The sequence below is a fragment of the Salvia miltiorrhiza genome, chromosome 2 (genome assembly GCF_028751815.1).
Source record: "Salvia miltiorrhiza cultivar Shanhuang (shh) chromosome 2, IMPLAD_Smil_shh, whole genome shotgun sequence".
Classification (NCBI taxonomy): domain Eukaryota; kingdom Viridiplantae; phylum Streptophyta; class Magnoliopsida; order Lamiales; family Lamiaceae; genus Salvia; species Salvia miltiorrhiza.
Window position 1 is genome coordinate 71,402,122 of NC_080388.1, and position 23,354 is coordinate 71,425,475.

Sequence of the window (23,354 nt, forward strand, 5' to 3'; positions counted from 1 at the left end):
ATAATGTTGATCATGACCCTTTTGATACATGTCTAAATTAATCTCCAGATTCTCTCTTTTTTTGTTTTATTTCGGACAGAATTAAATTAATATTTAAAATAACTTGATAAGCTTATCATTTCAATTTCAATTTCAAATTTAATTTTATTACATGTCATGTTAATTTTAGTTTGAGCAAAATTGAAATGTGGGGAAATTCTAGAATTAACTATATGTACACCACAACTTCATAAAATTATATTCCTTCCGTCTCACAAAAACATGAATATTTGTAAGTGGCACGAGTTTTAAGAAATGATAGATAAAACTGTATTGTGAGTGAAAAATGGGTCCCACTTTATGAAAAATAAAGGAATTGTGGTGGGGTATTGTCACAAAATAGAAATGTTCATGTTTTTGTGAGACGCTCAAAATAGAAAAATGTTCATGTTTTTGTGAGACGGATAGAGTATTAAAAGTAAAATATGGAGTATAATCCTTCTTTAAATTAAATTTAAAAAAAATATATAAAAAAACGAACATTATTCACACAGCCTCCCTTCTCTTCTTGTTGTTGGAATCACATGCAGTCGCCGGATTTCCGTGCCTCTCCAAAACTTTTAGATTGTCTTCTCCATCACATCTCCTCCCAATTTTAGCTGAGAAATTTTGCCGACCACCACTTTATGTTTAATTGCTTGAAAATATCACAAAACAAAACTCTGAAAACAATAAAATTAAACTCGTATTTTTATTTTTACAAGAAAAATTCACGTACGCATAAAGTTCCATTTTCACATAAATAATCAAGTAATAGAATTTTGGTAAAAAAAATTAAATGTTTGAAGTGATTAAAGACCACAAGAGATGAATCAATAAAACCTATAGACTCACATCCACGCACAACATCTCTCTCTGATAATATATATATCAAACAAAAGTTTTGATGAAATTGAGAACCGCCGTGGCCCTCTTGGAGTCCACCATATCGACGCCGTGGAAGCCGGCGTCGTCGAAACGCGCCTCCACGGCGACCCCCTCCTCCGCCAGCATCTTAACCAAATCTTGCTGGCGATCAATCAAGGGGTCGCCGCCAAAACCTATAACCAAACACCTCCCAATCTTGTTCACCTTCTCCTTCACCACGAAGGGATTACTGAACCGGTGATCCCGGTCCGTCCCGACCGGCAGCGCCAGCTCCCACAGTAAATCTTGAACCGGCAGCGGCAAATTATCGTCGGCGGCCAGCTCTAGCTCACTCTTGGTCCGCTTCTTCGCCCCGAAAAACGGCTGGTTTAGAATGGTTCCCGCGATTTTCAACGGATGCAGCTTCATGTCCTGCATCCCCAAAATCCAATCAAATTACAATTTACACATCAATTAAATATACTCCCTCCGTCCCTAAAATAACTTCCTCTTTTTCCATTTTGGGACGTCCCCCAAATAACTTCCTCTTTCTTTCTTTCCATTTTTGGAAACCTACCCCACCACTAATAATACTTTATTTATTTTTACTTTTCACTTTTCACCACTCTCAATACTAATTATAACACTTTTCACAACTTCCAATAATAATTATATCACTTTTTCTCCACTATCAATACACTTTACAACTTTTTATTAAAACCCGTGCCGTCCCCAAAGAGGAAGCCATTTCAGGGACGGAGGGAGTACTTTTTTTTACTCAAAATAAAAAACTAGCCTATTCTAATGAGACGTCCCAAAATGGGAAACGAGCCTAATAAAGTGGGACAGAGAATATTGTACTACTATAGTAGTTTCAATATATCAAATATATTTGAATATTATTATTCAAAGTGGACGATTGTTGTCGCTTCACCTCCAATCAATAGGTAGGTCAGGGTTCAAGAGTGCGAGCCGGGTGTGTTTTTCCTTTATATGGCAATAACAATTTTTTTAAAAAACATAATTCCTCCGTCCTAAAAAAATTTCAACGCAAAAATTAAAGACAGTGTGTAAATTGATTAAATTTTTTTATTTATGAAAACAAATCAATTATAGTGGACGGTCCAAAATAGAATACACACAATCTTTAGTGGAAGAAGAGAGTATTATGAAAGTGAAAGACATAGAATTGAGCGAGTAACCTGCAAGAGCAGGGCGGCGTTGTAGGCGACGTTAGCGCCGCAGCTGACGCCGTAGAGGTAGCAGCGGGATAAGTCGGCGTAGTCTCTGATCCAGTGATCGCCGGCGGCGCTATCCGCGGCCTGGTCGCGGACCCAGACGACGGCGTCGGCGGCGTCCTCGTACTGCGCGGGGAGGCGGTTCTCAGGCGCGAGGCGGAGCTCGACGGCGACGAGGACGGCGGGGACCTCGGCGGAGATGCGGTTGCAGTTGTCGTGGGTGGCGGCGTCGGCGATGCATGTGCGGATCCATCCGCCGCCGTGGAAGAAGAAGATGATGGGGAGGCGGGCGACGGTTGTGTCGTTGGAGGGGAGTCTGGCGGGGAGGTAGATCCGCAGCCACGTTTTCTTGGCGGCGTCGAGGGTTACGTCTTTGCTCAGGACGGCGTGGCCGGAGAGGAGGGGGGTTTCGCCGGTGGCGGCGGCCGTCGGAAGGCGGGTCACTGAGCCGTCGGGGTTGAGGGAGATTTTTAGGTGTTGGTACGGATCCAGTTTGGACATGGTTTTGGTGTATTTTTTTTTTCGATGTGTAGAAAATTTCTATTTCTATGGTTTTTGTTTTTTACATATTTTAATTTTTTGATGCGGTCAATGATTTGATTTTGATTATATAAGAGGCTAGCCTTCAATCTCGCTCTTCATAACAAAGTTGAGGATAATTAGTTTTGGGATTTTGAGCACGTCTATATCATTTTGTTTTAGGGTAATACGAGATAGTATATATTTCATTATGAGTGGAATATCAAATTTGATTCGAATATTGCTCAACCTTAAATATATATTGTATTTTCATTAAACATAGTAGAAGATAATACTATGGCGTTTCGTATCATATAATATGACTAATTACGTATAAAAGTGTGGCTATGTAGTTGGTTCTCTATAAATATTATCCGGGTACGTTTTTGTACGAGACGATTTTAGGATTTTAAATTGAATTTGAAATATTATTAAATATTAATAAATTATTGACAATTAAATAGTGATTTGAATTCGAATATTAATGTGTCATCATGCATACTTTGATCCATATCTAAATATTAACAGATTTATATAAATCTTGACATATAAAAGATCGAATTATTAGTCGGTAAATACACAAACTTTGTTCATTTTCTGAAATTTAACTTGATTTTTATTTTTTGTTTATAAATACATAAATTTAGTGTTTTTTTATTTTTTAATACCTACAAAGAAAAATTCTATTTATTGTTAATGTGAAAGTCGAAATACACGACGTGAATTATAGAATATGCACTTGAATAGAATAGTTGTATATAGATTCTCTTTATGTCAGTGCATGCGTAATATATCCGTGATAATTCTCATGAATTCGCTTTATGTTGAGCTTTTTGACATTTTTGATCATGCAAAAAAGTACTCCTATGGTTTTTGAGTTTTGTCACACTCAAATGCCAACCAAATAGCTCATAATGTTACCTATTTTGTTGTTATGTTTCAAAATATAATAGTTTGGGATAATAATTTTCGGCTTAGCTTTTAAATATTAATGTTCTATCTAATTTGAAATAACACAAGTGACTTTTTTTTTGGTTGTTAGAGACAATGTACTTATATATTATAGTAGAATTTTCCTATGCTTAGATAGATATTTCAAGACATGGCATACGCCACGTGGTACACAACGCGATAGTCAATATAGCTGCCTTGGAACTCATTAAACGTATATTTCCGAGAACTTGTGAGTTTTCGGATACTATTGGACCATTTTTGCCAAATTGATTTCTTTTATTATGGATAGAGTAGTGTTATTTGGACAAAATTTGTTCGGATAAAAATAAGGTTAAATTATTTTAAAAATCAATTTATTTATAAATTTTGATTCAAGTTTAAAAGAATTTAGTTAGTTTTATTATTTTTTCCATATTATAATTTTTTCGTTTTTTTTAATAATTTTTTTCTATTTTTTGTTATTTTATTTGTAGTTTCCATAACTATAACTTCTTCCACGCTCAAACTCACCAGTCACCGCTCCCCCTCCTAAAAAAATAGTAAAAAATTATAGCTTCTTTCACTTTTTTTTTTTTTTTTTTTTCCTTTGAGGTACTGCAACTTCTTCACTAATAAGTGGTTTTGAATCCAACCAAGTAGAATTAAATTAGATATAGTTGAAATTGTTTGGATTTAAAACAAATAGGAAAACTGAGAAATTTCTGTGAGAATATCTTTTTGGGAATTTTATATGCAGCCCACATAAGGAGGCTCTAAACGTTACACAAATTGGGCCGGTTTTACGGCCCATGCACTTTGCTATTAATCTTTGTTTCATTTTTTCTAGTGATTCTATGTTATTGTTGTTGGAATTGTGCATGTTATAAATTATTAACAAAAAAAAATGAAAATGAAAAGTTGGGGATGGACTTCAGCCCACCCTAGCCCGAATGCAACATATGTAAACATAAATTTAAATTTAGTAAAAGATTGTGTTAATATGGATAATAAATTAATCCTTATATAATTATGATGAGCTAATATAAATATACACCAATTTTGGTACAAGAAAAATAAATAATGCCCACATACATAAAAACTACACTTTTATATAAAAAGACGTATTCACCCTTAAGTATACTATAACATAACTAAATTAATTAAAAAAAATCTCCCTCAACTTCATCATCTTCCCCCACCAAATTAATTCATCTTCCCCGACGTCTTCCCCCAATCAATTCATCTTTCCTCCATGACTTTATTATCTTCTCCAACCTCAACCAATGTGGATCGTGCAAGTGTGTAAACCTACATTATATTCGTACATTTGCATGATTGTGCAAGTGTGTAAACATATATTAGTATATATTTACTATTTTATTTATGCTATTATAAAATGAGTATATTTTCCTTTTTGTCCCTAATTGTGATATTACTTTCAACCACTAGTAACTTTTGCTCCGTTATTTTCAACTATTCATGCTCGAACTATTTAAATAAATGACCTAAATATGTACTCCCTCCGTCCCAAACGAAATGTCCTGTTTTCCTTTTTGGGCTGTCCCAAACGAAATGTCCTGTTTCCTTTTTTGGCAATACACTCTCTCTCTATACTTAATATTTAAATACTTTCCACCAACCCACTTTATCTACTTTATACACATTTCTTAATCTCCGTGTCGAAAAGAAATAGGCCATTTCATTTGGGACGGAGGGAGTAATAATTAAGGAGGACAGTTTTACTCGTGGGTATACGCCTCTAACGGGGTGGGGACAAAGGCAAGGGCAAAGTATTAAGAACGAGTATTCAATGAGTATTCTTCTCCATCAAATAATTCTCGTCCCGTCCTAATTTAAATGAATATGCAATGTGTGTCAGATTTGAGGATGAATTTATTAGAAGATGCATGTGAGGTGGATAGAATACCCAAGCCCGCTCAACCACATTTACATCCCTAGCAATAATCAACATTTAATTACCTGGGTTGTCTCCTTATGGCTAAATCAGTCGTCATTTTGAATTTCGTTATGTAATAAATGCCCCACATAAATATATAGCACTATAATGCAGTTGTATGTAGGAGCCTACATCTTGAGACTGTTATAGATATAGGGTCGGCATGTCTCCTTTACACTATTTATTGATAATAAATATTTTCTAGGTTCACAAAAAATAAATTTAGAAAGGGATGACACAAATTATAATAAAAATAGTTAATATATTTTGAATGCAGAAAGAACTTCACTTAAAATTAGTGCAAATAATGAGAACAAGCGCCACCATGTAATAAAAAGTTTTCATAAACAGAAATTGACTAATTTTTATGAATGTCCCAAAATTATAAAAAGTGACTATTTTATAAATAGAGGGAGTACTAAATAGTAACAAAACAGAATAATAATAACAATATCTCATTCTTTCTTTTTTTAATTAATTGCAGGGCGATAGTGGAAAAAGGAAATGCTCGAATTGAACAAACATTTTGGGCCCTTGCTTCAGCACAAAATCTATGTGAAGCTCAGAGCCAATTTCGAGTTAAAACTGAAAGAAATTAAATATTAAAAAAAATGAATTATTATAGGACTGTTAACAATTTTTATTGGAGGTTCAATACAAAGCAAAAGCAAAAGAAAATGCAATAACCAATCCACCACAGCATTATTCAACGTGCGGATAAATAAATAAATAAAATAAGAAAACAATTTGCATTCACGATCAACCAAACCCTCAGTTACCTCGATCACGATCATCCGCGGCGACGAAATCTCTAATGGCATCGTACAACGCGTCGGCGAACTTCGGATCGAAAAGCTCGACGCCGTGGAAACCTCCGTCGACGAACTGCGCCACCACGCGCGCCCCACGCGCCGCCAGCATCTCGACGAACTCCTTCTGCTTGTCGACGAGGGGATCTCCCGAGTAGCCCCGCACGAGGATCAGCGGCAGCCGTCGGAGCCTCTCCTCGCCGGGCCCGCCCCCGGCCAGCGGGTCGCAGTACTCGTGGTCCCGGCCCGCACCCTCCGGCAGCGCGAGCGACCACAGCAGATCCGCCCCATGCAGCGGGATGATTTTGTCGTTGTAGTACGCGAGCTCCGATCCTGTCCTTCGCACCCCACCGAAAAACGGCTGGTTCATTATCAGCCCTACGATCTTCATCGGACGGACGTCCCGATCCAGTAAGGTTAGCCCCGTGCGGTACACGATGTTCCCGCCAGCGCTGCTCCCCATCAGAAAAACCCTAGAAAAATCGGCCAGCTCTCCCATCCAAGGATCGGCGGCGGCGGCGCCGGCCGCTGCTTGATCCCTGGCCCACTCGACGGCGTCAATCGCGTCGTGGTAGGCAGCCGGGAGGCGGTGCTCCGGCGCGAGGCGGTACTCGACGGAGGCGATCAGCGCGGGGAGGTGAGCCGACATACGGCCGCAGGAGGCGTGGAACGGTGCGCTCGTGGCGCTGAGGAAGACGAAGCCGCCGCCGTGGTAATATATGAGGAGCGGCAGCTTGGCGTTGGGAGGGGGGCTGCGGGGGCGGAAGAGGCGGATGAAAGTGCCGGTGGCGGCGTTGAGAGGAATGTCTTTGGAGAGGGAGGAGTTCGGGTTATTCGGATCGGGTTCGGGCGATGCGGGTAGGGTCGGAGCCTCGGCGTGACGTGTGAGGGAACCGTCGGGGTTGAGCTCGATCTTGAAGAATTTGTAAGCTTCTTCCACCGATGGAATTTGTGGCATCATGTTTTGTGTATTGTTTTCACTTTTCTCCATAACTTTGTCTATTTAATATGCAAGTGTGACAAACAATTTATAAAGTTTTCGAGTTAAACAAATTAAAGAGGGCATTCATTGTAGTGTGCTAGTTATTTGTTCATTTCTCTTCCTATTTTTAAGATTTCGTGCAATATTGATATAAATTTTCAACAACTTTATTTAATGGTGTGTACGTAGTGATGGGTGAGTTAGTCAATATAGAAGATAAAGTTTGAAAATTAATTTTATGAAAAGTCATATCGCCTTTTTTTTATATAATTATTAGGTAGAAATATATACCTCACTATGAGGAGAAGTTCTTTTTGGTTGCATATATATCAACCTTTTTTATAGCAAAAGACATAATATATAGGTGAAGATATATTCCACTAATTAAATTTATTTTTTTAGAGAAAAATGGAGATTATTATTTATCCTTTTTAATGAAAAAAAAAATCTATTGTACTTTTGGGTGATCTGCATGATACTATAAATTTATAGTCAAATTAAGTAGTCCATAAGAAAAAGAAGAAGAAAACGACTATTTCATGCGGCACAAATAAAATTAAAAGTTCTTAAGGAGAGCTCTTCAATAAAGAAAAAAAGAAAAAGTTCTTAGAAAAGACATGAAAAAAAAATTAAAATGCTACCTAGTTCATACACAAAACGTGAAGAATTCCAACATTATCACAGAGTTCCTTTTTGGTGGAATACTCTCACATTGTTCTTGGCATCTAAATCTAGGCCTATATTTAATTAGTTACATAAATACTCTATTCATAGCCCCTGTTTTACTCATTATAACTCCTATTTAAAATATAATAAAAAGTAATTATAAATTTATTATTTTATCCTATTTGAATCCCTTATTTTACTCATAACTCCTATTTAAAATATAATAAAATAAATAAATTTTTATTTTACCCATATACTATTTCATAGTCAAATTAGGGTATTTTTTGATAGCCAAATTAAGAGAGGTTTGCATATTCTTCCCCCATTCGTTTTGCCATCAAAGTTTAATTTTTAATCTTTAAATTTTATAATGATCACATTTTGACACAATTGGGCCCAAATAGTAGTTCTCAGAAGTTCATCTAAGCCCATTTAACCATTATAAATACGCAAGGAGATTTTGTCAATTTGTGAAATATGCCAAAATAAAAATATCATTACTAATATCAATAAGAGGTCTAGAGCGTGCGGTGTAGTTTTCCACCTTTATGAGAGGTCGTGTGTTCAATCATATATGCGTGTGGTGTAATTTTCCACCTTTACATGGTCTAGTGTGGTTGTATATTTTCCGTTGTGAGAAGGCTTGGGTATGTAGTTTTTTACCTTTGTATGGTGTAGTGTGGTTGTATATTTCTAGTTGTGATAAGTCTTGAGTGTGTAGTTTTTCATCTTTGTGTGGTGTAATATGGTTGTATATTTTTCATTATGAAAGAATTTAATGTATAGTTTTTCACCGTTGTATGGTCTAGTATGGGGCTATATTTGTCCCAACATTTTTTAATTTTTAGTGGAACAAGATTTAAATATTTTTATAATTTTATATGTAATATAGTGTCTTTAAGAGTAATTAAAAAAAATTTAAGGTGGGACATTACATTCTTTCATGTGGCTCCGCCACTGCAGTAATCACTCGGCTAACGAGCAAATACGACACAACACGAGACGAGACACATTACAGCTCTCATGTAGTTAGTTGATGATCCATCAATAAGTACAAAAAACACGATAGAGCAGGAAGCGAGCAATTACAAGAGGCCGCGGTTGGGCAGCTCCTTCTCATCCTCGTCCTCATCCTCGTATATCTATGGAGGATACCGACACAATGCTAGATTACAGAAAAACAAGGTCGCGATCAAAATGACAATCAATCTCAAAAGCAGAGCATGCCATGTGTGAGTGAGTGAGCTACCGATCATATCTTCACTTTTTTCCTCAAGGAGTGACATCAATTTGGATCTTTTCTTCGTGGTATCACATGAGATATGTCAAAGGGGCCATGGAGAAAAAAGCACTCAAAAAGGAAGATGAATATGAATGCCAATCACTTTTTCCAGATGATATTGCACATTGGGACCTAGTTTTGCTTGCCCCTCTCTCTATGCTGAAATCAATGCCTCTTTGTGAGAAAAGCTTACACCTTTTCTAATATAAAGTCAAGTCATCATTCATCACTTTGAGAGAATTCTTACAACCATGTACATCTACTACCACACCAATCCATTAATTTTGTGACACAGTTGGACCCACCATTCCTAAGCTACGCAGAGCCCATAAAAGCAGAGCTCAATTAGGCAAGTGGCAATAAATTCTTGGTGCAAAGATCCATCTTTTATCATTGACACTATGTGCATGGGATTCCTAAGTAGAAAGCAGAAACTTATGCACTCAGCATTCAACTAAAGAGGTCAAAAACAAAGTGCAATTTTGAGACTCATGCTCATGTAAGACCAATGGGAGATGAAAAGTCTCACCCCAACTTTTTTCCTATTCATCAAACAAGAACTGCACAAGAAAATATCAAAAAGCTCTACTGAAAAAATGAGATGGATACTACATAATAAACCCTTAAATGAGCTCGATTTCACCGGGCCTTTTTCCTGGACCTGAAAGGGAAACTCGAAGGAGGCGATGGAGAGAACTCGAATGGCAAGTGGGGTGGCTCCGACTTGCCAGAGAGCATCTCCACGATCTCCTTCATGGACGGGCGCTTGTTAGGCGCCCGTTGCAAGCAGAGGAGGGCGATGGTGATGCACAGCGTCGCCTCTTCTCTGTCCAACGACTGTATACTCGAATCGACAAGATCCAATAGCCTCCCATTCAAGGCTAACTGCCTCGCCCAAGATATCAAATTGGCCCTCTCGAACTCCGACATGGGCGAGGCCGTGACTTGCAACGGCCTCCGCCCCGACACCACCACCAGCAACAGCACCCCGAAGCTGTACACGTCGCACTTGTCCGAGACCTGCGCGCCGCCACCGTACTCGGGGGCAATGTAGCACACAGTACCCCTCATACTAGGTGTGCTACTAATCCCACCACTCTTTGGGATGTCACCGTTAGTCCAATCTTGACTGTTCCGCCTCCCTACGCGGAACTCGCCGCTGAAACCGTCGAGCCAGCGGTCAATGCTGGTGCGGCTGCGCCGCCTCCTCTTTTCCGGCACAGCGTCGTCATCCCTCTGCCACCACATTTCGCCTTCGCTATCCCCCCTTCTCTTCTTGGCCTTCTGCTTCTTCTTCTTCTTGGATAGTTCGTCGCAGAACTCCTCCTTCCACCATTCCCTGGGCTTCCTATTCCTTCTTTCCTTCCTCATTGACATTGCATCCCTATCTAATGATGCCCACCATTCGAGCTTCTTCCCCTGCTTCTTTGGCTCTGTTTTTGCTTCTTCGTCGATGGAGCTTTGAGACCTGATCCACTCCTTCTTAGGCCTCTCCTTACTGATCTCGCTCCCAATCCACTCCATTACGTAGTCCTTTACCCTGCCGGAATCCGATAATCCGCCCACATTTTCTTGCTTCCACCACCAATCACCGCCGGCGTCGCTCTTCCCTGCTCCAGCCGCCCCTTTCCTGTTCCCACTCCCAACAGTAATCCGATCTAAAATCCCATCCGCAACACTCCCATCCTTCTCCAAACGCTCAGATGGGGCCATCCCTTCCTCTGCATCAGCTATCCTGACGCAGTAAGAATCTTCCGGCGATTGCTCAACATTCACAACGACGGCATCCTCCGTCACGAAGCTCTCGTTTTCCTCGATTATCGAGCCGTAATCATCCCCTTTCTTCTCCTCGAGGAATATCTCCGCCATCTCCTCCGGCTTGGTGAGCACCTGCGCCAATCCGAAATCGGCGATCTTGGCATCGAAATTGCAGTCGAGCAGGATATTGGAAGGCTTGATGTCGCCGTGAACGATGGGCGGATCGCAGGAGCAATGCAGATAATCGAGGCCTTTAGCGATGGAGAGTATGATCGAAAACCTCTTCCCCCAATTCATGAGCTCGGCGCATTTTCGATCCAACAGCGCGTCCTGCAAGCTCCCGTTCTGCATGTACTCGTACACCAGGACTAATTTCTTCTCTCTCCTCTTCCTCCGGCGGCCGAAATACAACAAATCGCAGGTCTTGGAGGCGTCGGAGGTGGAGAATCCGAGCGCGCAGACGACGTAAGGGCAGCAGGCGGTGTCGATGCGCGAGGCCAGGGAGAGCTCGTTCTGGAACTCGCGCTCGCCCTGGATTGAGGCCTCGCTCATCAGCTTCACCGCGATTTCCTGGCCGGAGGGGAGGATCCCCTTGAACACCGACCCGAACCCGCCCTGGCCGAGGCGGTTGGCGGCGGCGAACGAGTCGGTGGAGGAGCGGAGGAGCGAGTGGGAGAACCTCTGCGGCGGGAACGGAGGCTTCATCAGATCCGCCGGAACGGTCCTCTTGCGGGTGATCTTGCGGTAGAGGACCACGGATGCGAAGAAGAAGGCAAGCGCCGCGGCGGCGGCGAGGAGCGGCGGGAGGAGGCGGTGGTGCGGCGACGGCGGAGGTGGTGGCATTGTGGTAACACCGAAAGGATAGAAGCAAAGAGTATATAGAAGTGGTAGATAGAGACTAGTGAGAGAAAGGAACAACAGAGTGTTGATTTTAGAGAGAGAGATGCTTATGTTCGTTATGGCACTTGGGCGTCGTCTTCTTCTGCTTTCTCTCTCAGCTGTGTTTTGTCTGTCACAGTGCTAAAGCTACAGTCTTGTGACGCAACTGTGTCTCTCTGCCCTTCACACAAATCCGACTCTAAATTTTATTCAAATATTTAAGGATTAATTCTACCAAATATATTCGAATTTTAATTTTTAATTACTACATAAATATTTAACATTTTGAAATTTGACCAAATTAAAAAAATTCAGTAGTCGATAATTAAAACATTTTGCTTTATGTACAACATAAAAATGACCTTATTTTATCTGCGTTTTATGTTACGTTGCAAGTTGTAGGATTCATAAATCGTGATTTTAGAAGAAGAAAATCATGTTTATATGAAATACAATATTTTAGTTATTAGCCGAAATGTCACGTAATAAAATTCTAACATCCACGTAGAATTTAATTCGAGTCAAAATTCAAAATATTAAAAGTTTATATATCAATTAATAAAAAATATAAATTAAATATCAAATTTTAAATTCAATTTAACCTTTTAAGTATTCAATTTACACACAATTTGATGATTGTACTCACAAACTATGATACGAGTCTATCAGACTTTAATTACCTGGGTTTTATGTTTTGCAAAAACATTTGTTATACATTTTCGTTATGTCCTAAAATTTACTAATTAAGCAACTAATTAAATAGGGGGGCCTATATGCCATATGAAGGTCAACTTAAACCCCACTCTTCATATATTCTCATATTCTTGTATTTATAGTTATTTTATTATTATAATTATCGTTGATATCATGTGCAATTATATTATCAATCTATACAGGTCATCGCCGACTAAGTAATAGACAAAATAGATATTAATTTATAATAATTGCTCGGGTCTAGTCAAGTTCAGGTCATGGATAAAATCGATTTATAGCAATATAGTTTTGCAACTCCAATCCTTTATTTATTTTTATTGTTTTCATAAATGTATGAAATAATAAGTCACCATGGATCATGCACATTTTTTTACGCCAAGATCACTCACATTTTGGATGTACTTAATTAAATATACCATCACGAAACACATTTTGGATGTACTTGATGGAGAGAGCTACTGATCTCCAGCTCGTGTCTCCGGCTGTTTTGGGGATGGATAAAATTTCTGTGTCACATCTTCAATATGCAGATGACACAATATTCCTGTTGGCAGCTAACGAGGGGAATGTGAATTTTATTAAAAGGATCCTTCTGCTCTTCCAATTCCTTTCAGGGCTCAAAATCAACTTCGACAAGAGCAACTTGATGGCAGTGGGTGTCGAAAATACGTGTTTAAGGAGGTGGGCAGGTTATCTCAACTGTAAGGAGGGATCTCTTCCTTTCAATTATCTCGGTATCAAGGTTGGGGGACGGATGAATAGCAGTGTGGAATGGAGTTGCGTGGTGGAAAAAGTGTTGAGGAAAATCAGAGGTTGGAAGAAGAAATCTCTTTCTTTGGCAGGGCGCATCGTTCTTGTGAAGTCGGTCCTTCAAGCCATCCCAGTGTTTCAATTGTCTTTTTCCTTCATTCCTAAATCGGTAATTCACGACCTCAACTCCGTTTTTGGAAAATTTTTGTGGGGGGGAAGTGGCGTGTCTAGGTCTATTGCTTGGTTCAAATGGAAAGACATGTGTGTCGACAAGCTTCAAGGGGGATTGGGCTTTCGAAACATTGAATGGTTTAACAAGGTCTTGGTGTTTAAATGGGTGTGGAGGTACTTGGTCGAGAGGGAGGCGTTGTGGGTCAGGGTGATTAAATCCTTGTACGGGGATTTGTCAAGAGGGGAGGGGGGGGGAGTGGAGGGTGGAGAAAAGGGGCGGGATGAAGGGATGGTGGTCGAAAATTGTTGGGAGGGTGGGGAGGGAGGAAGAAAAGTGGTTTAGTGGCAATATTCAAAGGATTATGGGGAATGGTAGAGAGGTTAGTTTTTGGGGTGAGACGTGGGTGGGGAACAGCAACCTCAAAATCCTCTTCCCTAGACTTTTTAATCTTAGCCTCTTTAAAGATGGTAATGTGGAGGAGGCTGGGAAATGGACGGAGGAAGGGTGGGTGTGGGATCTCAAGTGGCGAAGGGAGCTGAGGGAGAGGGAGAAAGAGATGGAGGAAAATTTGCGGTCAGTCATTGGGGAGCTTTCTCCTTGCCCAGACCTCAAGGACGGCTGGAGTTGGAAGGGCGCAGCGGGGGGAAAATTCTCAACTAAAGCGGCCTATGAGGAGTGCGCAAAGGCGGAAGGTGATCATTTTGGGAGACACATTGAAGCTAGCGCACAACTGTGGACGGCACCGGCCCCTAACAAAGCCAGAGTGACAGCTTGGAGAAGCATTTGTAACAGGCTGCCAACATGCGAAAACCTTCTCAAAAGGAATGTCCTCATCCCAGCCGAAGAACAGTGGTGCAATGCGTGTGTGTGGAGGGAGGAAACAACTGATCATTCTTTTCTCCATTGTCCGAAAGTCGACCGCGTGTGGGACAAAATCAATCAATGGATCGGAATGAAAACGGCTAAACCACAAAAAGTCGAACATCATTTCATGTCTTTCATTGGAGGAGGAAGAGGTAAGAGAAACAAGAACTTCCTTAAAGCTCTTTGGATCGGGACTGTTTGGCTGATCTGGAAGTATAGGAATGAGAGTAGGTTTGAGAACAAGAATTGGGAGGTGTCCAATCTTGTTAATGAGGTCAAAGGGAGGCTTTGGAGCTGGAACAAAATCTTCCATGTGGTCGATTCCAATGTTCCTTTTACCTTGTGGTGCTCTAACGAGTTCGCACCACTTGTATGATGTTTTTGGTACTCCTGGTACCGCCCCAGTTTTTTAATAGATTTTTAATTGATCAAAAAAAAAAAAATTAAAGTAAAAGGTGGAAGATATAATTTTCAATTGTACTCTTTCTTGAAATATTCTAGCATTTACAACTCAAAAATAAAAATAAAAAAATCTGGCATTCCGATATATATGTATGTATAGTTTGTGCATGAAAGGAATAAATGACGCAATTATTATTATTGATTGCAAAATAAAAATGAAAAAAAAGAACAAAAATATTAAATAGGATGATTATAATTTTTTGTATTTTTTGTAGAGGATATATGTTGGGGTGTGTGGTTTAGTACAGGAATAGGTAAACTGCAAGATAGGTCTATTTCAAGTTGACTAACAACAAACTGTAAACATCAATCAATTCTTATTCCCATACCATTGCATTTATTTAATTTAACCAATTTCTGTAGATTCTTGAAATTGTTGCTTGTCTTATTCATCTATTTTTACTGTTTTACTATTTAGAAGAATCTAGAATCTTTATCCCATGTATCATGTATGTGGTCCACTTAGTTTGACTGTTTTACCTTAGTAGTCTCAAATTATAAAATTTCACCACATTACGGAAAAACAGGATTAAGGGGCTTATGGATCCTTTTGGCGTGTTTAAAAAGGATGACAAGGATAAAGCTTCTATTGTGCAGAAGTACTTTGATGAGCTGTTCCGTTCTAATTGTCCATCTCCTGATGTTTTTCTCAAGGTAACGAAGCTTATTTCGAAGTCATTTTCTGCTGAGGATTTTAATGTTCTGGTTGCACCGTTTTCTAAGGAGGAGGTTAGGCGGGCTGTTTTTCAGATGAATCCAAATAAAGCCCCTGGCCCGGATGGCTTCCCCCCCATTTTTTTCCAGAAATTTTGGGGGGAGATTGGTGGTTCAATTACGAAGGAAGTTCTGCAAATCCTTAATGGGTCGACCTCTATATGCGATTGGAACTCAACCCTTATTGTTCTTATCCCAAAGATTAAACACCCTACCAGAGTCAGTGAGTTCAGGCCGATCAGTCTGTGCAATACGATTTATAAAATTGTGACTAAAACATTGGCCAACCGCATCAAACGAGTGTTGGGAAGTGTTGTGGATGATTCGCAAAGTGCTTTTGTTCCTGGGAGGTTGATTTCTGATAATATTTTGCTGGGCTACGAGTGTATGCATTGGTTGAGGCACCAGAAGAACGGGAAGAATGGTTTCGCGGCGGCTAAACTTGACATGAGTAAAGCATTTGACCGCGTGGAGTGGGGTTTTCTCGAAGCTATCATGTCTGCCATGGGCTTCCCAACTCACTTGATGAAGGTTATTTTGGATTGCATTTCCACGGTCAGGTTTTCTTTTGTGTTGAACAGCAAGGTTTACGGTTCTATTGTTCCTTCTCGAGGTCTTCGGCAAGGCTGCCCTCTTTCTCCGTTTCTCTTTGTTTTATGTGCTCAGGGCATGTCAGCTATTCTGCATGATTTTGCTAATAGGAGAGCCTTCGATGGGTTAAGGGTTGCTAAAAGCAGTCCGAGGGTTTCTCACCTCTTCTTCGCAGATGATTGTTTGCTCTTCTTTAATGCTAATTCTCAAGGTGCTCAGGCTATTAGAGAAGCTTTGGATCTGTATTCTGCTGCCTCGGGTCAACTCGTTAATTTCGACAAGTCCGCGGTTTCTTTTAGCCCGTGTGTTGATAGGAGAGATTTGGATGAGGTGGTTAATGTTTTGGGGGTTAAAGAGACTCATGGTCACGCTATTTACTTGGGTTTGCCGACCTTTGTTGTTAAACAGAAGAAGATTCAGTTTCACTACCTTCGAGAGAGGGTACACAAAAAACTTAACTCCTGGAATAATAAACACTTCTCGGCAGGGGGTAAAGAAGTGCTTATCAAGTCTGTTATTCAAGCGATCCCGACCTATACTATGAGTTGCTTCAAGATTCCAAATGCCGTTTGTTATGATATTGAGATGGATTGCGCCAATTTCTGGTGGGGTGAGTCTAAATCCGGAAAGCATATGCATTGGACTTCATGGAGTTCTTTATGTGAACAAAAATCTAAGGGTGGCATGGGTTTTCGACGCTTGGAAGCTTTCAACCGTGCTCTCTTGGCTAAGCAAACTTGGCGCCTTTTGAAATTTCCTAACTCTCTTGTGGCGAGGGTTCTTAGGGGCAGATACTACAAAGATGTGGACCTCCTTGAGGCTAAGCTGCCCTCTAATGCATCTTATGCTTGGCGCTCTTTATGTTGGGGTGGTGGTCTCCTTAAGGCGGGTCTGAGATGGCGCATTGGAGCGGGGAACAAGGTTCGTGCTTTTAAGGACCCTTGGATTCCCGGTGGAGGGAATGGTCTGGCAGCAGCTGGGGAAGACAGAGATGGCTTGATCATGGTTAAGGATTACCTGATGGATTCTGGTGATTGGGATGTCTCTAAGCTCTCCAATGATTTTTTGTCTCATGAAGTTCAAGCAATTACCTCTCTTGACCGAGCCCAGGCCCCGGCTGTTGACGAGAGATTTTGGGTTTATGATGAGAAAGGTAGATATGTCGTTAAATCCGGATACCTGTGTGCGGTGGGTTTTTATTCACCACATGAGTCGACATCTTCTCTTGACCACAAAGGATGGTGGAACACTCTGTGGAAGGCGAATATACCGCCTAAGGTCCGTATTTTCATGTGGAGGGCTGTGCGGAATCTAATAGCTACTGATGTCAATCTCGCCCGCCATCACGTACCTAACCGAGGTATATGTTTCTGGTGTCAGCAATATTGGGGTACTACTGTTCACTGTCTCCTTTTCTGTGCTCGGGTTCGTTTAGCTTGGAAACAGACCATGTGGTGGAGGTTGTTTAAGAGCTTTCATATGCTCACTCTTGAAGACATCTGTCGTGTGGTTCTTTTAAAGGTGGGCAGGGAGAAGTTTGATGATTTTTGCATTTGCTTATGGTGGGTGTGGATTTGGTTGTGCAACAAGAAACATGAGAATAACTTTTGCCGTGACCTTGAACTCATTGAAGGCTGCAGTAGCTTTCTTTTTTCTTTCCAGGAGGCTCGAGTTCGAGTTAACTCCCATTTGCAACTTTTGCCGAAAGAGGGTGATAAGAGATGGACTCCGCCGAGGCCCGGTCTTTTGAGACTCGACGTTGATGTCTCTATTCACCCTCACGAGGGAGCGACTGGAGTTGGCTTTCTTGTTCGTGATCATCTTGGGCAGATTGTGGCAGCTGCAGCGCACAAGGTTAGCAGGACGGAGACCATTTTGATGGGGGAGCTTCATGCACTTTTGCTTGGTGTGGGCTTTTGTATGGATAATGCTTTGTTCCCGGTTCTGGTCTTTACTGATTCTATTCTTGCTGTTCATGTTGTTGATGAGAGGTTTAGAGGTTTGGAGTCTCTTAGCGATGAGTTGTTTGATGTTTTCTCTCATGCTAAGAGGTTTGCTGTTGTTGAGTTTTGTCATATGCGTCGTGAGGCTAATAGAGCCGCTCACTGTTTGGCGAATTTCGCCGCTTGGTCTTCTGGTGTAACTACCTGGAAGTCGGATTTTCCTATCTGGCTCTCAGATATTGCGCGCCGTGATTTAATATGATGTTCTGTTTTCCTTCAAAAAAAAAAAAGAAGAGTGGAAGTTTAATTGCACCCATTAACTAACTAGAAGCTAATCATCATAGATATTACATCATATTTCAATAACTCAAGTCAAATACATCCACTCGGCCCACATGCTTTACTTTTTATCTTTATTTCTAAATTCATTTTATAGTATTAAACTATTGGTTAAATCTCATCTTTGGATTATGTAGTAAACAAAATTCAATTTTCAAACTATTTTAATAGTAGTTGTGCGAGTTTGGAGTTGAAATTTAGGCAGTCTATATGATTTCAAATCAATTTTGTATATGGATCAAAATTTAAAATTGATTGAAGATTTGTGAAGCTCATATTTTGATCGTCTTCTTGATAATTTTAACGTCACAACTTTGAAATTTTAACTCAAACCACTAAAAATCTTAACAATATTGGATGGTGAAATTGACAAAATGAGAGGATAATCCATACAATAAACTTTAAAATTCCTCAATTAACTTCAAATTAATTTCGATTCGAGTTTTGATGTTGGTTGGAGGCCTAAATCTCAGTTCCAAATTCCGATCTTATGCAAAAAAAATTAAGAGAGGTGAATTTATGACAAAACAAAAATATTGAAACATTGTTGAAATTAATATTTCAACAATTTAACTCTTGATTTTATTTACCATTCTCATCTACTGATTAAAACACCCGATAGATTTAAATTTTTATAAATCTTCCCAAAATATTTAATACTATGTATAGTTTTTGCCCCTGCGTTGCGCACGATCTTAAGTATTTCATTAAGATAGTTATTTATACGTATTAATGTATAATGATTACGATTATTTATATAAACAAATACTCCCTCCGTCCCAGCTTTTAGTATCCAACTTTCTTTTTTTGGTCATCCCACATTTTGGTATTCATTTCTACTTTTGGTAAAAGTTGGTGGGGCCCTTACTCCACTTTAATTATTTTAACTCTCACATAAAATGTGGGACCCTTATTTCAATCACAACATATCAATCACTTTATTAAAATTCGTGCCGTTCTCAACTGGATACCAAAAGCTGGGACGGAGGGAGTAAAAGCTAGAGGATGTGGCAAATGAAAAGACAAAAAATAAATATGGTAAAATTACTTTTCAGAAAATTGAAGTAGACCTTGAAAATGGCGATTTCAATTTATGTTTCTTGATGATTTGGGTGTATGATTTGGGGATCCAAATTTGTAGATTTATTTCTGATTTGGGTGTATGATTTTGGGGATTTCAGATTTATTTTGAGTTTTATGTGCGATGTAAAAAAAAAAAGACAGTTAATTTCGAAAAAAAAAAATAAATGTAATTAAATTAATTAAAAATTTCGAAATTCATAAATTTATATAAAAATAAAGAAATTTACTAAACATATTTAATCAAATACACTAATCTAAGTGGGCCACAACACTTTACCACTTAAACTACCTCTCCTTAATCTCCGTGCCCAAATGAAGTGTGTCTTCATTATTGGGACGGAGGGAGTATTGTGGACTGATTAAAATGGTAAAAGTGAAAATAATATTATATATAAAGGAAGTATTTAAATTCGTTCATTTTCAATTTTTTGCACGAGTTCAGAATTGAGATTTATTTTTGTCGTTCAACGTTTGGAGATGGCGTTCGATTTAAGTCCATTGAAACAAACTGAAATGAACTATATCTCGTAGTGGTGACTGGTGAGGTTGCTATCTCAAATAATTTATAATTCATTACAATCGTTTTCAATTGATAAACTCTTTTCTAAAACTGCTAGATGAAATGCACCGTCAAAAAGTGGAAATATCTAGAACCTTCGAATAAGATAACACCTTGTCAACTCTCTCAAAATAGTCCAAGTGTAGGTAACCAACTTTAAGATAAAACCGTATAAAAAAAGTTTAAAAGCATAAGATATACTCCCTCTTCCGTTCTATTACAAATACATCATTACTTTTAGGTACAAAAATTAAGAAATATGTAGAAAGCAGATAAAGTAGGTTGGTGAAAATTATTTAAATATATATTAAGTATAAAGAGAGAATATATTGCCAAAAATGAAATGAAATATTTGTAATAGGACATTCCCATTATAAAAAAAAATGAGACATTTATAATGAGGCGAGAAAGTATGTTATAAAATCAAAATTTTGAGCAATAAGCAGCTTTGAATGCTAATGTACTAATATCAAATGTCACTCTAAAATGTTCTCGACTTCTTCTTTTACGTGGAGTTGCAGATCAGTAGAGCTGAAACATATTTTTCTTCTTTACACAATCAAAAAAATTAAATGGTAATGGTTAATGTCTAAGATCAAAAGTCTTGGGTTCAAGTCTCATGTGGCACGATATTTAAATTTTTTTTATTTAATATTATTAATTTATCGAAGAAAAAAAAACTAAGCGACACTACAAACGATTGCATTATTTGTAAGCAATATACTTGGAGATTAGTCCAAATACGAGAGAGAGAGATTTGTAAGAATTTTGTGTACAATTAAAAGTTTGACTGGCTCAGCAACCAATGGTAGAAACTTTCTAAATAGATTCGGATGAGTATAGTTTATTAGTTTTTTAATATGTGATTAATTAAGTGAGAAATGTTTCAATCTGATTAGTAAGTCCGCCATATATGCAGATGCGCGCAGCTAAGAGACCATAGAAAGAAGAAAAGAACCAAACAAAAGTAGTAATTGCGGACAGAATCAAGGAACAAGAACAAATTATTGGGGGCATTTTGCAATATATAAATATAAAGCTGGGTCGCACCCATCCAAGAACCTTAATCAAAGCAAACACTAACACACTTTCCTTAATACCCATATCACCCTTAATAAATCATACAACCCACCAAGTAGTTTTCGCCTCCATAAATCATACATTTAATAAATCAATTTGCCAATCATATCGATTAAAAAGATCGACTACTTTGGTTTATACGTACCCAAGTAGAAATTTTTATTCTTGTTAGATTTCTTATTTTATTTTAAAGAAAGTATTGGAATATATAAGTTGTCATTTAGACATAATAAAAAGTTGCTTTAAAGTTGTTTGAATTGCTCACGAGGCATACCTCAAGTGATAAAGTTGAGGTACTTAAAGACTCTTCTTTGTAAGAGGTCTTGGGTTCAATCTTGTCTGTGTTATTTTTCCATCTTTGTATAGTGTAGATGTTTCGTTTGCGTGTGAGTTGCTTATTTGATTATATATTAGATATCTCTTGTAATTTAAGAAAAAAAAAAGTTGTTTGAATTAAAGGGAAAATAAGGAACCTAAGAAAATATTATTTTTATCTATTACTTTTTTTTCCCGAAAAACGGTAAAAAACAAAATCTCCTTTCCCAGTTTCCTTGAAGGCTTCAAAAACTTTTCTTTTTTAACAGAGAGAGAACTTTATGCTGAAAATTTCAATAATTACACCTTTTCTTCCTATTCCCACTTTATATTTAGGCCTATAAAATAGTATAAAACACAATACGATCTTGTTCATAGATTTGTGTTGAGAAGAAGCAAATTATGGGTGCTCTCAAGTATCTGTCAAAGTTGTGCACTGCCACCACAACCAGAAGCAAAAGGAAATCAATGCAGGTACCTATTCATTATCATCATCATCCACATTGCTTGCTTCTCGCACACACACACACACACACTAGTAATATTACCCAAAAGTGATAATTAATTTCTACATACATATAAATATTTTCTTGTGGGCTCGTCTTGCAGACGGTTGAGATCAGAGTAAAAATGGACTGTGATGGATGTGAGAGAAGAGTAAAGAATGCCATCAAAAACATCAAAGGTTCACAATATTACCTCTTTTCTTTCCCATTCATCCAAACCCTTTTGTCTTCCTAGTATGGCAATTCTTTCTACTACTAAATTTGTTAGTAAATTGTGAGAATTCCCAAAAATGTAGCAAAGCTTGATTAGCAATCTTGCGTAGGCCTAGAAGAATTATGTTAAACTACTATTCATCAGATGCGTTCTCTTTGATGAAAAATGGTGGAAATTATATTTATTTTTTACCATTTTCCCATTATTTTCACATGTTGATTCTTTTTTGCATGCAACCTCTTTTTCCACCTACATGAGATTAAAAAAAAAGGTGGGGACCACTTAAGTGTAATAAAATTTAAATTCTCATATTTTCTTTCTCATTTTCTTATAATAAATTTGCAACCACAAAGAACACAACCTTTCTATATATCAAATTGTTTAATGATCTGTGCATATAATTGCATGGGTGTCAAAAGGGCATCAAACTAAAAGCTAATCCTATCTGAAAAAAGGTGTTGACTTTTCTTCTAGGATTTCAATTGATTCTTCGACAATGTCTTTTTTCAATTGAATTAAAATATTCATTGTGAGCTTTTCATTCATTACTATAATCGATTAAATTTTCAACAAGGATTAAACAATCGTGTAAAATCTGCGCACCTTGAGAAATAAATTAAAGTTGTTAAAATAAGGTTTAGACTTTTAGTTCCCACCAAAGAGTAAATATTTATTCATATCTCGTAAAGCCAAATTTGAAGCCAACTCTACTACGTATAACTGTTTTACATCCAAAAAAAGAAAAAAAAAAATTAAAAAAATCGTAAACATTTTATTTTAATCAATTTGAACTTTTGCATATGTAAAGTTGAAGATATGTTTTTGTTTTTGGGTAAAATGTTACAAGTGTTTATAAGAAAAGGGCATTTTTGCAAATGCCCCTAATGTAAATTGGTAATAAACCTCGTTAGCAACAATTGATGTATACAAAACAATTTTTGCACACACGTCAATGCTGTCCAAAAAATCTTTCACTATCATCAGATGTGATATGCTACTCATTTTGGAATGATGTAATTTAGCAATCTTTCTTCTTATTAGAACATAATTATAGAATATTTAATGATCATGTCATTTTTAACATTAAATAAAATATCAGTTCATTAAATATATATATTTCTTTCTAAAATTGAAATTACA

The 23,354-nt window shown here is 38.3% G+C and overlaps 5 protein-coding genes across 6 annotated transcripts in view; 1 reads left to right on the plus strand and 4 right to left on the minus strand.

Annotated features, from left to right (window-relative positions):
- LOC131008955 (uncharacterized) overlaps positions 1-23,354 on the minus strand; it is a 984,029-nt gene that overhangs the window by 36,535 nt on the left and 924,140 nt on the right. The window lies entirely within an intron of this gene.
- LOC131009009 (probable carboxylesterase 9) lies at positions 796-6,102 on the minus strand. Its single transcript, XM_057936193.1, has 2 exons — positions 2,088-6,102; positions 796-1,317 (listed from the first exon to the last, which is right to left on the minus strand). Exons 1-2 carry the CDS (start codon positions 2,622-2,624, stop codon positions 910-912), a joined length of 945 nt encoding a protein of 314 aa, XP_057792176.1. The 5' UTR covers positions 2,625-6,102; the 3' UTR covers positions 796-909.
- Positions 6,128-7,458, minus strand: LOC131008992 (probable carboxylesterase 8). The gene has a single exon (XM_057936155.1). It carries the CDS (start codon positions 7,330-7,332, stop codon positions 6,304-6,306), a length of 1,029 nt encoding a protein of 342 aa, XP_057792138.1. The 5' UTR covers positions 7,333-7,458; the 3' UTR covers positions 6,128-6,303.
- Positions 9,772-12,134, minus strand: LOC131008926 (receptor-like serine/threonine-protein kinase At2g45590). Its single transcript, XM_057936046.1, has one exon. The coding sequence runs from the start codon at positions 11,870-11,872 to the stop codon at positions 9,911-9,913; it is 1,962 nt and encodes a 653-aa protein (XP_057792029.1). The 5' UTR covers positions 11,873-12,134; the 3' UTR covers positions 9,772-9,910.
- On the plus strand, positions 13,068-13,886 carry LOC131009951 (uncharacterized). The gene has a single exon (XM_057937348.1). It carries the CDS (start codon positions 13,068-13,070, stop codon positions 13,884-13,886), a length of 819 nt encoding a protein of 272 aa, XP_057793331.1.